The sequence below is a fragment of the Numida meleagris genome, chromosome 6, assembly GCF_002078875.1.
Source record: "Numida meleagris isolate 19003 breed g44 Domestic line chromosome 6, NumMel1.0, whole genome shotgun sequence".
Lineage (NCBI taxonomy): Eukaryota > Metazoa > Chordata > Aves > Galliformes > Numididae > Numida > Numida meleagris.
Window position 1 is genome coordinate 38,062,669 of NC_034414.1, and position 16,972 is coordinate 38,079,640.

Genomic DNA, 16,972 nt, shown 5'->3' on the forward strand with positions numbered 1-16,972 from the left:
AAGATTAGACTCACCTTCTTCGTTTTTCTTTTCGATACAATGGGATTTCTTTCAGCATCGTAATGAGCCCATTTTTGATGTGATACAACTGTTTAGAGGACAGTAGCGAACCCAGTCCACTAATTTGTGGCACCCTGAAGGTATAGAAAAATGGGACACCCGTGAAGAACCCCTTATATCATACAGGTTGTCTTTTAGGTTGTATTTTGTCAAGAGACTCTTTTATCCTGGGATGTAAAGTGTCAGTGGGTGCTTAAGTTAGTTTTCTGCACTGGAGTAGTGTAAAAGTAAGATGATATAAATATGGCTGGGAGCAAAATTTATGTTCTTGCTTTAAGAACTCAGAATTTGATGGTAGCATAAGTAAACATGGTTGTGGGGTGTAACACTTTTTCTCCCACTATACTGAAGGTGACTGCTGCGCAGCTGTACAAGGTAACTCTAATTAAAACAGTTTCCCCTTGAAATGTAATTTTGTTCTTCCTCTCCAGTATCCAGTGGTAGACTAATATTTGTCTCCAGAATGTTTTTCCAGGATCTGAAGTGGAATTACAGTATGTGAAGGTTACTAAATATTAGGCAAAAATTATCATTCTCTTCATAGTTTAAAAGTATCTTTCATATTTCAAAAACCCTCCTGGATGTAAAATTCTTTTGGCAAACATTCACTGTCTTGCAGTTAGGAGAGAAAACTTACTAAAAATAGCATATGCTGCTATCATACCAAGGTTCCCTTCCAGTTATTATCTGCCTGGTAGCTTGTTTCCTGTTTAGTGTACTACACACTTGCCAAATTTACCTTATAAGTTAAGGAAGAAAACCCTTTAGTTTTAATTTAGTATTACATATTACATTTTCTTTTCAGTAATTCAGTCATCCAGCACGTTAGAGAGATCAGGGAAATAAAAAATTAACTGTACATCTCTAGTTCTTAAAAATTCTGCATGTATAACTAACGTAGTGATGGATGCATATACATGTGTATATATGTGTGTTTGTGTGTATATTAAAACAAACAAACAAACCTACAATCACCGTGCACAGGTGAGGAATCTGTTTTTGTGAGAAAAAGCAAAAATTTTGTTCCAGTTACTATAGAAATTCATTCCAACTAACGCTAAATCTTTGTATTTTCACAAAGGGAAATAACTGATTAGATGTTGTAGCTTTGAAGTCTTGAAGAAATTAAAAGAATGCTCAACTATAATATGAAAGCAGTGTCAAAGTGGCATAACTTTATCAGAAAAATTATACTTCTTTATATTAAAGTTTGAACATGTCAGGATTTGCTCTTGACAGCAAGAAGTCATGTTAAGGATTGCCTTTGACAGCAAGGAGTTAAGAAAGCGTAGCAATCAAGAAAAGTTGCCTTTGGTCATGAAATGTTTAAGAACTATTTCAGAAGACTTTCCCTCATCTTTTCTCACAGTTTGACTGTGAAATAGAAAGCTATTTAGGAGTTTTTCTAATGCTATGATGGCACAGAAGCCATCCTACTGCAAATACCTAACCTTTCTGTCAGCTACTCTTTCAACATGAAAGGCAAGATAAATCTCTGGAATCTGAAAGTATTGCAGCTTCAGAACATCTGAGAATATCTTGAGGAATTGTTCTGTTGGAGCTGCTGACTATATTTTTCTCTTTCTCTCTTTTTTCCATCTTGTGTTTTATCTATACCTCTGTTTCTATCAAGTCCTTTTTGTTGTTGTTGTTGTTTTTTTTTAGTGATGCCTAGCAGTACAACTTCTCATGCCCAGAACACCTAAGAAGCAAGCCTCAAACTGTTCAGCAATATTATGTGCATGAGAAAGCAGTCATCAAAATAAGCCTGGGTTTCAGAAGTGCTAAGTAAGGATTTTGCCTCCTTTGTCTTGTAAGTGGATTTAGGGCACTTTTGCTCTGCCCAGGAGTAACTGCTGTGAGGCCAAGATTCAGCTGCTGTCTCAACATTCTGGAACCAAACCTAATTTCTTCTTTTCACCTCTGTTGTCAAGTGTTTTCCAATTAAAACATTAATGTAGCTTGATGAATCAAGGAATAATGAGTGTTAGGTATCTGAATTTGTGATGAGGTTGAAAGAAAGAAGAGAACATCCATCGATTGCTTTTTACAAATAAGTGAATAATCTTACTGAAAATGGCTAGATAATTCTAGGTCTGAAGTTCTTCCAGGAAGGTTTTTTTGTTCTTTTTTTGTTGTTGTTTTATTTTTCCAGCCATTTGTCTTTGTGGAATGAATCTGATTTACTTTTGAGGCTCAAAAGTCCTAAGAAGAATTCTTTTTGTCAGTTATATAACCTTCAACTTACCTGAACCTCTTTGTAATTTATGTTCTGAAAGGAATTCTTGGAGGCTTCTTCACTGTAAGTTATTTTCATGCTTTTTTTTCTAAATAACATTCTTATTAACACTTTAAGATGACTTTAATATGCAGTAAATAATTTTTTTAAAAGTAAATCTGTCTAGGTTCTTTATTCCCTGTGCTTTATATCATCATAAATGATGGCAAGATTGAGGAACTCTGGTTCCTCAATGATCTAAGTGTTCAAGTGTGTTATTTCCAAAAATGCTGAAGTATTTCATTGGAAGAAATGTTTCACTGGTTGCAAAAGAGCAGAAATGGCAGAGGTTACGTTACACGGGGAATCTGACAGTTTTGCCGGTTTTCTAAGTTGTCCTGCATCTTTCTTTGGGAGACCTTTTTCCTTTGGTTTTCTGTCATTTGTATCTTTAACTTTTTAGATGGAAGCTTTAAACATTTCCTTTATACTGAGTGAAGATAACTTTTTTATTTTTTGATCATTTTTAGTTGCAATAAAGTTTTGAGTATTTTCTAAAGTAGCTCAGATTAAAGATAAATAGATTGTTTTCCCCACAGTAAACAAAAATATTGCAGCAGTTTGGGAAGTAAGCATGTGGTCATGTTGTAGGTTGTTTTTGTTTGGCAGGGAGATCATCTCAATGTCAGAAATTTCTTTGCTAACATGACTGATGTTCTAAACACCTTTAAGTTTTGCTGAAACCTCTTTTTTCTTTTTTTTTCCCTCTCATTAGTTTCTTTTCTCAGCTGTCTGGCACTGATTTGGAGTCCATTGAGACTCTCCTTTTAGCCTTCCTTTGGAGTAAAATCAGGACAAACTGCTGAGTGTGTGCAAGTTTACTCTGTTTTTCTTAGCTTCCATTTGAATTTTAAACATTCTCAATGGACTTCATTTTACTGACCTATAGCACCTATCTCCCATTCTCATGGAGTTTTGGCCCACCTCAGAATACCTTTTATTTATTTATTTATTCCTTTCATCTAATCTAAATCTCTTTTAGCTTAGAGCCATTACCCCTTTTCCTGTCACTACACTTCCTGATGAAGTCTCTTCCCATCTTTCTTGTAAGCCCCTTCTGGGTACTGGAAGGCCACTAGAAAGTCTCCCTGGAACCTTCTCCAGGCAGAATAACCCTAATTCCCTCAGCCATTCTTCATAGGAGAGGTGCTCCAGCCCTCTGATCATTCTCATGGCCATCCTCTGGACCCACTCTTAACAGGTCCATGTCCTTACGCTAAGGGCCCTACAGCTAAACACAGTAGTCCAGGTGGGATCTCATGACAGCAAGATAGAGATAAGAGAATCACCTCATTTGACCTGCCTGCTATGCTTCTTTTGATGTAGCCTGGGATACAGTTGCTTTCTGGCTGCAAGGGCACATTGCTAGCTCATGATGAGAAGTTCAACAACCAACACCACCAAGTCCTTCGCAGGGCTGGTGTCAATACACTCATCACCCAGCCTGTATTCATGTTCAGGATTATCTTGACCCAACTGCAGCCTTCTGTACTTGACCTTGTTGAACTTCATGAGGTTTGTATGTGCCCACCTCTCAAGCCCATCATGGTCCCTCTAGATGGCAGTCCTTCCCCCCAGTGTGTCAACCATGCTTCTCAGCTTGGTGTCATCCACAATGTGTTGAGGGTACACTCAATCCTGCTGTCCACGTTGCTGACAAAGATGTTCAGTTACACAGATCCCAGTAAATATGGCTGAGAGACGCTTCTCGTCACTGGTCTCTAGCTTCTCACTTAACTACAATTAGTGGCTTACTATTAGTAAATGAAGACACTGTACTAGATCCAGTTACTTGATTTAAAAAGAAATGAAGTTGAAGAGGCACTGTGTGTGTTTGAGCTGCAGGCAGAAGTATGTCTATGTTCACATCTGGAAAACTCGTGTTTCAATAATCTTGTGCAAGCACATTTTAGGGAACAATTATGCTCTTAGTTAAAGGATAGCTTTCTTATCAGATATTCATTTGAAAAAATGACAGCTTACTTAATTCCCTTAAAGAACAAAACTGGCTGATCTGGAGTGGGTAGTGTTGTATTTCTCTGCTCATTTTAGTTTGTGAGATTTCAGGTGCTGTGAGTCTCATCAACTCAAGTATATGCTCTTGAATTTGAGTGGATAGATAATTTGGGATGCTTTGGGCAGGAGAAATATCATTTCTGTTTGATGTTACTACTACTACTAATAGTGGTTTACATTTGTGGCACACAAAGTTACCACCTCTCATTTTTACACCCTCATTACATTCTGTGACTTTATTTTTGCTTTTATGGTATAATGTGGGCTAGTAAATTGTTTGCATGTTAAAAGAAATCATGACTGGGGATTTGAGAATTTTGAGGAATATATTGTACAATTAATTTTGCAAATAGCAAGTATGAACTATACTTTCAAATGTTTCTTAAATTATTTCCATAGCTAGCTTTGGAACTACTTTAGTTGCAGTAACTTTTTCTTAAGTTGTTTCTTTCTCGGAGGATGTAAATGGCTGGGGATTTGTGAAGTTTGAGCTTTCAGTGGTCCAATTCTAGTTTATTGAAGGTTAGTGTGTAAGTCAGAATTCTAAATTAAGCCTAATGCTATATTGTCCGATCTTGTAGAGAAAAAAATGTGGTACTCTAGACAAGCAGTGCTCAAAATGCTATGCTGATACTGGTGTTTTATTGTTTCCTCCTTATTGGCTTTCTGCCTGTCTTTTTTTCTTTGTGGCAGACAAAGAGCCTCAGACTAGACACATAACTTAAGTATTGTCTCAAAAGTGACAAATAGGGAGGATTATTAATTTCCCTGTATCTGTTGACTGTGAACTTCTACTAACTGTTCTTTGCTCCAGATATGACAGAAACTAGTTTAAAATACATATGTCTTTATCTATAAAGACTGTGGAAATCACCATCCAGTTGTAAACAATTTAGAAATTGAGATCTAGCAGCCTACACAACTGATAATAATCGAGTTATAAGACCAGTGAGTTATTGACAATGAAGACAAAGGAGGGCTAAGTGAATTGACTATTCCGCACGTGGCCGAAACATATCATGGTTTCCTGATTAGAGTGAAAAAAAGTTAACGAATATGTCACAAGAAAGCTTCCTCATACAACATACATGGAAATGAGAAAATCTGAACAAAAAGTAGAGACAAACTTTGACAAGATCTTGCACAATTTTCTTTATATTTTAAGAAGGTGGCAGAGGGGAAAAAGAAAAAGACACATATCGTTAAGGAAAAGACAAAAACTGGGAAAAAGAAAAAAAAATGGAAAACGAATAACAGTTAAATAGTGGAGAAGAAGAGGACAGAACAGACTGAAGGTTACTTACTAAATGAAATACAAAGTTGGTATTCCAGTTGTTAATAGGGGAGAGAATATAACAGGGTTGAAAAAATACAGGGATGTTGATTATTAGTGATTTAATATGCACAGGAAACACCTTCTGTTATGTGTAAAGAGAAAACTGAGCCTTGAATACATTGAACCAACAGGAAAAAATGGGGAGGAAAAAAATAAAGAAAAAGACAAGTACATGTCCTTTATCCAATTAAGTTTAAATCAGAAATAGGTAAAACCTTCTCCAAACCAGCTGAAAATTGCAACAACTCTTGCATTTATCAAAAGCACAACATAGAGAATAAGTGCTCTGTGATTTATTGTATGTCATCATTAAAAACAGCAGATGCAAATTCTTCAGAGAAAATGCAAAGTTGCTACAGCAGCAGGATAAAAAATATCTGCACCCCATGCTTCATATTTTTGTGATTTATGCAACTTACTTGGAACTTAATGCAAGTGTCTCATCTCATCTCTTTTTGGGCCAAGAATCACGAGGGGAGGAAAGTTAGGGATTATTACATGATTTTATCCTCTAGAACAGTGTTTTTATCAAGCTTCCAAATAATGCAATTACTTCTGTAAGTCAAAATCTTGAAGTCCTTGTGGTAGTAATGGAATTCTATGTTTGAAGTACTACTCAAGCTGCATTCATCCGCTCAGGGGGTTAATACACTTGCATTTGTATTATATTCTTTTAAAAAGAAACATAATATTTTGCATGAAATATTTATATTTAAAAGGAAATAGGAGAAATAAAATATAATACAGTAAGCAACGTTATTCTCAAATTTTGTAGTATGTTTTATTTCATGGTTCTCAAGTGTCTAAAATTGTTTTTATTCCTTGAAAAATATTTGAAGTGGCTATTTCAGTTATTTTTTGAGTAATATTTTTCTATTTTTCCATCTGCCCCAAACAAATTGCAATTAATGTTGGGTTGCATTAGATTTTGCATGGTAGTGAGGAAATGTGATTTTTTTTGTGGAGGAGTATATCACTATTTCAAAACTTGGCATGCTCCTAAATCTAAAGAAAACAGTCTGTTCCTTTGCGAAGTACTTCTAGAAGGCAGCTTCATTTCTTATGCGGTATACCCTCTTAAATTAAGTTTGTTAGCGTAGCTTGGCCTGAGGCAAAACGTTTCAGGATATTCTAGGAGAGCCTGGTAATCTAATTAATCTTACAACAATAATACTAAAATGTATTCTTTATTTCCTTGTCCATAAGTATATGGTGTCTCCCCTCCTTCATAGCTCCATCCCCACGCTGTCAGTGACAACTCAGCTGCAACACTAAGCAGGACAATGACTGGCGTGATGCCATTCCCAAGGGCGGTGGAGTCTGGTGTCTTGTTCTGCCAGTGATGGGTCCTTCATGTCAAATGCTCCCAAGGATGTTTCATTAAGAGGTGAATTCCATTGATGCCATCAAGCACTTGTTTCCTGTTGCAAGGGCGAAGACCATGATCAAAACACCTGTTATGGCAAGCACAAGGAACGCAGGGTTTAAAACCATCAGGGCTTCCTATGGAAGGGCCAGAGCAACCATTTGGTTTCTAGTGAGGGGAGTCACTCAGGAACAGAGCAGCTGAACTACCCATGGAGGATTGTGCTGGGAGTTGCAATAGCCTGGCAGTGATCTCAGTGTCTGGAGTCAGCATCCCTGGACAGGTTGCTGAAAGTTTGGGATTTTGTGTGGTGTTCACTTGCATCGTCTGTATGCTGCAGAAACTCTTTCCTCTGAAAGCAGGAATACCTTCACAGCTGTAATAAAGGCAACTCAGAACTGCAAAAGTAAAACATGTATGCTTCAAACTTCATAGATTTGTGTTGTTTTTCTATACCTCTCATTTTTAATTTCTGCTAAGTGTTTTTGATGGTTACTATTGGAACACTCTCACCTTAAATAAGTCATTTTGCTTAGTTTTTTTCCCTCATAAAATCCATTCACATCACAAGCTGAAATATTTTGATTATCATCTTTTCAGAAAATATCCCTGAATGAATAAGTAGTGATTTTAGCGCTAGTGTATTAAAAAAAAAAAAAGTGAAGGCAGTGCAGTAAGCTTTGTTTTCCTTGTTTGTTTGTCGTAGATGTGAATTCAAACACATAAGTATGAAAAGAAGATGGGAGTTTGCAACTGTGACTGCTTGACCCTTGCTGGATCACTGAAGCTCCTTTGAGCTTCAATTCAACATTCTTAGGAAAGGTTGGTTTTGCTGAAGTATACTCCAGTTAGAAGTTAATGCTGTTTTTCACAGGGCACCTACGCTAAATGAGAATGGTCCTGTATTTTGTATGCATGCTTATGTACTTAAGCATATACTGATTTCTTCAGGAAGTATTTCTGCAAATCAGCACTCCAATATGAAGAGTTAAGATGATATCATCTGTTGTTTAAGATAGACATTATTTTATAGTAGATGCTTAATCCTTTGTTCTGAGAAGTGTTGATGTTTTCCTTAGACTTAAAATATGTTGCATGTTTACAGAAAGCCTGAAATCTCAAAATGCGAACCTGTCAATTCTAATTATTTGACTCATTAGAACATGAGGTTTTTTTTTTTTTGTTTAAGGGTACACGAATGTACTACCGAATCTGGTTTTTAAGTTTTTTTCCACTTTAATGTCTGAATCCAAATTCATAAAGAGTTGGAAAAATGAGATGTCTGAGCTATAGGATTCACAGGGATTTTATATGAAGCCTATTTAATCAGGATAACACTGCTATTAATATTCATAAAGTCAGCTGGAACACAGATGACATACTATGGAGCCTAAAATTTTTTACGTGTGAATTTATTAAAAGCAGCTTAAAAAATTAATGGAATTTAGGTAAAGTTGACGAAAATGAAAATCTTATGTTAGCAGAAAAAATCTTTATTAGAACTTTCTCTAAGACCATCTTGCATTGATATCTTTGACAGATTTCATTGGCACTTAAAGAAGAAAGATGCATGAATGGTCATTTAAAAGGATTTAAACACATTGGCACATTAATTTTTACATGAATAATAAGTAGTTTCCAAAAGCAATTAACTTACAGTGTACAAGATTTGAATAGAAAAATAGGACTGTGACACCAAAGGGCAAAGCAAATGTGCTGTACATTTTAAACTTTTAATAATATGACTTCTTAAACTAATTTATTTCATTTCCACAGTAGGTACAGTAACAGTGATTATATTTATGTTCAGCTTTGGTTTGTTTTGAAATACATGGGGATGTGAAACAAAGGGATATTTTGTTGCTGAAGTACTACTGGTAAAGAATTTCAGGCCTTAACACTGATCGTATCTTTTTGAATAAAGCTTTTTTGCATTTTTTTCATTTGTGTTTGTAGAAAATAGTCAGATACTGACCACAGCATGTGATTTTTCTCACGTGCTGCTGTGTGCTATACTGGAAAGTGTTTGTTATTTCTGTAGAGGACAAAATAGGTAGCTCTAGGATTTCGTTAATTTAGTGGGAAGATATTGATTAATTTATATTCATATATGTAAATAGTTTTGTACTTAATTATTTAGAGTGAATTTTACTTGACCAGTGCTTGTTATATTCAACAGATAAGTACAATTATTGTGGTTTTTTTCTTAGGTTTCTTTGCTTAATGTAGAAGTCTTAACTAACAGAGATTGAATTAAAGGAAGTTAGTAGTTAAAATTAACTCTAGATTTGGGATTACAGTTTCATTTTATGTTTTCCATTTTGTTTGGGTCCAGTGATATACTTTATTTTAATCTCCACCTTTAATTTCTTTTTATTATTAGATAAAATTATTATTAACATTGTATTCAAATGAAAGTTAAGAAAAGCCTTAAAATAAGTGTATATATTTTTTTTAATTTAATGATGATTTTTTTTTTGCTGAGAAAAACCTCCACAGTTGTAGCCAGCTGCTGATTGTTGCTGGCTTGAAGTTTAACGCTGAATAATAAAAGGGTCCGCTGAGGGAGACCTGGGAGCGGTCTTTCAGCAACTAACTGGGAGCTATAGGATAGAAGGGGACAGACTCTTTAGCAGGGTCTGTTGAGACAGGACAAAGGAAGATGGTTTCAAACTAAAAGAGGAGAGATTTAGACTGGACATAAGGTAAATTCTTTTTTATGATAAGGGTGGTGAGGCACTGGAACAGGTTGCCTGGAGAGGTGGTGGAAGCTTTGACCCTGGAGACAGTCAAAGTCAGGCTGGACCAGGCTCTGGGCAACCTGATCTAGCTGTATGTGTCCCTGTTCACTTCAGGGAGTTGGACTAGATGACCTTTAGAGAGAAGGTCCCTTCCAACTCAAACGACTCTCGGATTCTAATAATGTTTTATAAGTTTGGGTTCCAAAAATACCTAACCTTTGAAGTATCCACTGTAAAGGTTTATCTTGAATGATAAGTAAGTGTTGTGTGTAAGTTAGGTACTCATTGCAGTGTTTATATACGTGTTAAGAACAACCAGTTTACTTTGTGTACGGAAGATCTGTTCATCTATTTACCAACATTTTCTTTCTAGTAGTAGGGAAAGTATACTGAGAACCATAGCAAGTGCCGTAAGGTCTTTGTTTCACTTTAATCAAAAGGTTACATTAGTATGGTATCAAAAATATTTTTACTTTCTCTAACTTAAAAACAATTCATTCCTATTAGTTAGCAGAATATATTTCTGCTATTGAAGACAGCATCTCTTAAAATGAGTCTCTTGACTTCTTTCTCCAATGTGCACTTCAATATGCTTCATAATTTCCAGGAGAGGGCAGCATTTTCCTACATCTGGTCCTTGAAAGAACATGCCCTGCTCAGACTGTCGATGTTTCTTGTAATTACTCCCAGTATATTTGTTGCTTGCTTATGAATTAACTTGCATTTATGGAACTAAATCATTCCAATCATTTAATTACACCTGAGGAGCTGAACTATAATTGCTTGCTTCCAACTAGGATCTGATATGGCTTGAGCAGTATTAATTTGGTGTTTACTTTTCTGAGTGCTAAAAGCATTAAAATGATTGTGCAATGGGATTACATTTTACTAATTGCTGGCATTCATTAGCTGGGTAAATGGCGAGGAAGAATGACTGTATATTGTGGAGGGATAAAATTATGGTTTTAAATAGTATATTACTAGGCACATTAAGGCCCTAAGACATGTTTTAAAATACTCCAGAGGTTATTAAATACCGTATTTTCTTCATGTCTTGCTATATGACTATCTTATTAAAATACTGCAATTATTATGAACCTTTTTATGCAATATGTCAGGAAATGGCTTCATTGACAGAAACCTATTTCTTGATATTAATAACCTTCTAAATTTTAAACTAATCCAAAAGTAAATTAGGAACTTAGGAAAAGATTGACAACTCCAAATCAACACAGTTATACAGAATTGAAAAAGAAGTGTACAGCTTCATTTGGGGAACTTCTGTAAGGAGCTCAGCATTCTGCAATTTAGAATGAAGTTGTTATTTTTTGTTAGGACCTAAGCACATCAAATCAACACTTATCTTATTGTGCCCATTTGTAATTAATAACAAATATGAGCTAGATATGTATTTCTGGAATAAATGTTAGTCCTGAATTGTGTTTACAAAAGTACTATACTTTTTTTTTTTAATAATGTGAAAGATAAAAATGAAAACATCTATCCCTTTTGGTACTGCGTAATGTAGGAAAAAAAAAAATTCATCTCCTGCTGTATTTGTAAAAATGGATGTCCTGGTGAAACACATGAATTTTCAAATGTTATCTTTATTGTTGTTGTTGTTTTAATTATTACACTTATCAGCACGGTGACAACTCTGAGTATTTTCATGATCAAGTCACTGCTTCTTCAAGTAAGGTGTGTTCTACCTTGCAATAAATTTAAGGAAAAAATTCAAGAGAAGATATACAAAATAAGCATAATGATGTAATAAAAGATGAAAAATTGTTCTTTGTATAGTACATTTTAAAGGAGATGCTTGTGCAAATAATAAAATTTGTGCTGTTTACTATATCAATAAGATTACTAATTTACTAATTTATTTACATTTTCATGAAATAGGATTCAAATTGAATTATATTACATATAAGAGAGCATATATTTTAACATTAAAAATGCTACATAGTAAGTCTAACATTATATTGAAGGACTTATTTTTCAGTGTTAAGGATTGTCTTTTGCAATGATATAATTAACTGTATAGTCTGAAGCAATATGTATGCAAATAGTAGGATGGGTTAAATTATTTAGCTGTTTAAAAAAATCTGCAAATGCAGAGGTGCAGTGGTCAAGGACCACTTCACATCTGTTTTATCCAGGAAATTCAAACAGGTGAAAGAGTGAAGCACATACTGCCATCTGTTAAGTGCCAAAGTCTCATTGCCTTCAGTGTGAACTACTCAGTGTGGTTTGTGTTGTTGCTCAGTAGCATGTACTTCTAAGACCAGACTCTAGAACAAGAAGACAAACTAATAAATTTTGCCATGAAGGCATTGCATACAGTAGAAAGCTGAAGCAAATTATTAGGAAAACTAGATGTGTGAAGAAAAAAAATATTTCACTGAGAGAAATAAATTCTCTCTTTTAGAGTACATGGATTTTATTGTGCTATTATAAATATCCTAAAATCATTTGTCTTGTAAATTTTATGTCAAATGAAAGCAAAGTATAGGTGTGTTATAACATATTGTTTCAAGTTTATTTATCTAGAGTTTGATTTTTTTTTTTTAGCTCTGAAATGCTGGAGGAAAAACTGGAGCCAGTGCCAGATCAAACAAGTTGAGAAGAACAAATGGAGAACTTGTCAAAAGGTAAGAACTTCTAAGATATTAATAAGGAACCTCAGGTGTTTTACCAGTGCTAGGCAGTGGCTGGAATGTATTTGTTCTTGCCGATATGTAGCTGACTTTGGGAGAAAAAAAAAAAAAAAGGAAAGAAAAAAATACACTGCCTCTTAAAAGTATTTGGGTTAACAGGAGAGCAGCTTCAAATAGGATTCTTCACAGACTTCTGTATATGCACATGCAAAGTAACAAATGTAATTTATCAGCTTAATTTTATTTTCTGAGTTATTTAAGCTACTTTATTATAATTCTGAGAAGTATTATTTAAATTCTTAGCCTGTATGGTGTACTTATTATAAATGTGATGAAATAAACAACAAATATGAAGGCTGTCTTAAAGTAACTTTCTTATCTATTCTCACCTGGCTAGAGTATGGTTAAGACATCTACTAATATTAACTAGTTTCTTACTACTACCTCAACCAAATATAGGCAATAATGAGGTTGAGAGGGCCTTGGTTGACTTGAAAGGAAGGGTCTTCACCACTTCTGTGGTTCATGGAGTTTTAATCTTTGTCAGGATGGAAGGATCTTTTTGTATTTGGATGACCACAGTGTTGCTCTCAGATATTTTCTTCTATGCTTTGTGAGAGAAACTTTTAAAAAAGCTGAGTTTGAGAGCATGCTACATGACTGACAGTGACTTTACAGAAGCATCAGAAAGTGATCTGTATCTAGATAACAATACAAAGACTGAAGAAAGCAAACACACAGGAAGGAGACATTCAATACATCATAGAAGGGTGGATTTTTTTCCAGGAAGTGGCTTTATGTAGATTGAAAAAAATATGGGATAGGTGTGTTGACATCAAAGATGCCAAGATGTTTGGAAGAGAGTAGAAACACTTCTTCTTGGAGATTATGAATTTCTTATTATTTAAAGGAATTGCTATCTATATCATTGTGTATGACAAACTACTTGTAGACCCATTTAATCATGGTATTTTGAGCTATTACTGAGAGAAGTTAAAAATGTTTTTGAACCAAATGCACTGAAAATAAAAATAGTCATGCTGTATTAACTTAATGGAGAACTGTGTTCTGAGAATTTATACTTTCAGTGTGTTATGGCTTAGCCAGATTTAGTATTTTTAGACCTTTAGGGGTCAGCATACCCTAAGAATGGTTCAAAAGGTTAACTTTCCCAAAGTAGGCTGCAAGTGAATACTACAAACTGGTTCTCTCTGAAATATTTTCTGTCCATTTGCAAGAAATGCTGTTCTTCTGCGGCTCTCAGATACTTTAAACACTGGATATTTACTGAGTTTCATGAGTATTATTTTTCTGATGCCTTAAGTTAATATTTTGTGGTGTTTAGAAAGCTATTTCTTCTAAGCTACCACTTACATATTTGTGAATCTAATAGAAGTTTTCACATGGTCATAGAAAAACTAGAAAGAAAAATTAATACTCTCTTACCTCTCTTTTTTTTATCAATCATTAATAAATCACATAATGTCTTTATACTCTTAGGGAAGTTTAAAAAAACAAGAGCAACTTTAAGTTTTCTGTTTAAATGTCTAAATTTGAATTGTATACCGTTCTGTGTTCCACTTCTTTTATCTGTGGTATCTTTCCTTTTCGCAGTGGGTGATGTACCATATCTAGTTGTTCCTACCATGTAACTTGAAGTTCATAAGGTCTTTTTAGAAAAAACTGATATTCATTTTTAATAACGTACTGAATTAATTGAGATTAAATTTAGCTGGATTGATGAAAATTCAGTTAAGAAATGAGAGTTATCTTTTTTTAAATGCTAGGTACTGTGAAGTGGTAGGTTTGTGGTGGCTATGTGGGTTAATATGTAGCCCGTTAATAGATGTTATAAAATATTTGAAAGAAAGTCAATATATCTGAAGTGTTTGGAAGATGATAATTTGTTTTTAGCATTCTGGACTGTTTGGATCAGTAAGTGCAGGGCTTATTATTTTGGGTTTATATCTGATTTAAATGTACTGTTCATTACCATAGGACTCAGATTCTAATAGGATAGTGACTTTTCTTCTTTCTAACAATACTTGAGGGAATGTCTTAGGAATGTTGGCAGCAGGCCGGTAAAGACTCTGTAATTTCCAAAGGAAAAATATTCAGAATACAAACTAGAAAGCCTAGGACCATAGTTTATTATAAAAATAAATAAAAGCTGCATCACTTTGTTTTAGGGCTGTAGATGCACTCTGCACCTGGATAGCATTATTACTTCTTTAGGGTTTATATGCATGAAAAAAACATGCAGAAACATTAATAACATGAAAACATAAGAGGATTTTTTCTGTCCTTACATATATATTCATGACCTGATAATGTAAATTTTACAAAAGAGTTAGCAGGATAGTGAAGTGGTAAATGTTGAAATACTGGAAATAAATTTGTTTCATTTGACTCATACCATGTACTGGATTTGAATGAGTGGAGGTATACTTGTTTTTCATTGCTGTAGTGTTTTGCCTGGGTCATATTTCCGAGTGAACATGTTTTTAAGGACAAGGCAGAAATTAGGGTGAAGTCTTAGAATATAAAATACTGTTTAGTCTGTTTTGACAACAATGTTACAATTTTGCTGACTGTAGAATAAAATGAGTTGTGTAATTATTATTTAAAATTCATAAGATGTTTGTTTTTAATGGGAAAGTGGTTGACTTCCCTTAAAAGATAGATGTTATATTTTTCAAGCATGGGAATAACATACTTATTTCTAAATCACTATTTAAAGCATCTACAGAAATACGTGTCAGTGAACCAGTTTCACCCTTAAAAATATGTTGTCAGCTCTTAGTTATGGTAAATATGGACACTTTCACTGTAACTTCTTGTCCTGCAGAAGAATGTTTGCAAGACTCATAAAAATACCTTAAAATTGCCTGCCTGGAAACTCCAGAGGAGATTCTAGTATGAAAAAGATGTGGAAATATAGATTGGAATGGGATTGTAGAATCAGATGGTGCATGGAAGTCTGAAAAGTGTTGTATATGGTGGTGAGCAGTTGTTTTCTAGTCCGGCTTCATTCAGGAGAAAGAGAGGAGAACAGCTATGCAAACTTAATGAAGAAATTATCTGCATATAGAACTGCTCAGACACAAGTGCATGCCACAAGCTTATTTATAGACAGTAGTTTTCATTGCATTTTGTGCTTGTGCATTCGTTTGTCTTGCATGAGTGCATGGTGTTTTCTGTTAAGAATCTGGCCATAGCTTTCCTTGTATTGTTGTAGTCGTGATGTGTACATACCAGTATTGTTTAGAAAAAATACTTCTGCATTCTTTTGCTGCATAGTAAATAATATTTCAGGGAATAAAAACTCACTAGAATATTTTGTGCATTTATTTACTGCCATTTATAAACGCTCTTCATTGTCAGCCATTACTTTTGCATTCATGGTAATTGAGGCAGCGACAGTCATATGCATAGGCTGAGTAAAATGTATCATCTTTTTTCACTAACTTCCTAGAAATGAATCTTGTGTCTCTCACCATGTATTTGTAAATCGTCTTGTTAGGAAAAGCTAATTTTTCAAGTTGTGCAATTATTTTAATATGTTTGGATTTTTTTGTGGGTTTGGTTTTGTAATAGCAATTACAAGGACTTGTTGTCTGGAATTACTGTTGTGTGACTTTAACACCCACCCACCCACCAAGATGAAGGGGTAAAGGAAGCTTTAAAAGTACTGAAATGTTGTAAAGATGTTTCTCACTTTTTTTATCTGATTATCTAGTTGAGTCAGAAAGCAACTGATGGTAGAGAAGTTGCTTCCTCTTTCTCCTGAATACATCAATTACAGCTGCAGGTTAATAACAGTAAATCTGAAGCTTTTCTTCTAAGGCTGTAGTAGAGGAAGAAAAAACCATAATTGTCATATTGGAGTCTGTTTCTTCTTTCACATGCTTCAAGGTGGGATATTATGAGCCTGCTCTTCCTCTCCTTCCCTCTTTTAGCAATGAGGAATGCTGCTTACCTGGAAGAGGAGGAAGACCTGCACTTTGCATGTGTGCGTAGGCAGAGGAATCCACACGATATGCACAGAGGCAGTGTTCTCTTCAACGTGTGACTTGATTCATATCCTTCATGGGTGCTGTACTTTCAACCTCAAACTTGCTGCGTGCTAGCTGCCCATTTTAAAGTGGCAAGAATGGTGGCAGGTTTCTCTGCGCAGTATAGGATGCATGAGAGAGGTGGAGAGGATTGTCTTGCATAAATCAAACATAGAAAGATTGGCTATTAGTGATGAACAACAGTAAGTATGAAAGACAACAGAACAATCTTGCATGAAGAAAGAGGGAATAGTGTGCCATGGCTTAGAAGCTAACAATAACTGAAAAATCATCAGCTGCTGTCTGATTTTTCCCATAAATAGAATCGCTCTTTCATATATATAAATTATCATATTTCCTTTTCCTACCCCTTCCTTTTCTTGTAGATTTTGAAAGGTGAAATTCAATGCATTTGTGCAGGCTGTGTGGAGGAAGACTCCTCATAAGAAGCACAAATAAGTAT

At 34.8% G+C, this 16,972-nt stretch overlaps 1 protein-coding gene across 7 annotated transcripts in view; it reads left to right on the forward strand.

Annotated features, from left to right (window-relative positions):
- MIPOL1 (mirror-image polydactyly 1) overlaps positions 1 to 16,972 on the forward strand; it is a 178,657-nt gene that overhangs the window by 14,059 nt on the left and 147,626 nt on the right. For 5 of the 7 annotated variants that reach the window (XM_021401825.1, XM_021401824.1, XM_021401830.1 and 2 more), the window contains 2 exons: positions 7,763 to 7,878; positions 12,369 to 12,448. In XM_021401825.1, coding sequence (XP_021257500.1) covers positions 12,430 to 12,448 — 19 coding nt within the window. In that variant the 5' untranslated portion in view covers positions 7,763 to 7,878; positions 12,369 to 12,429. The remainder of the gene's footprint in view (positions 1 to 7,762; positions 7,879 to 12,368; positions 12,449 to 16,972) is intronic. The other 2 variants (XM_021401828.1, XM_021401827.1) reach the window with 1 other exon arrangement.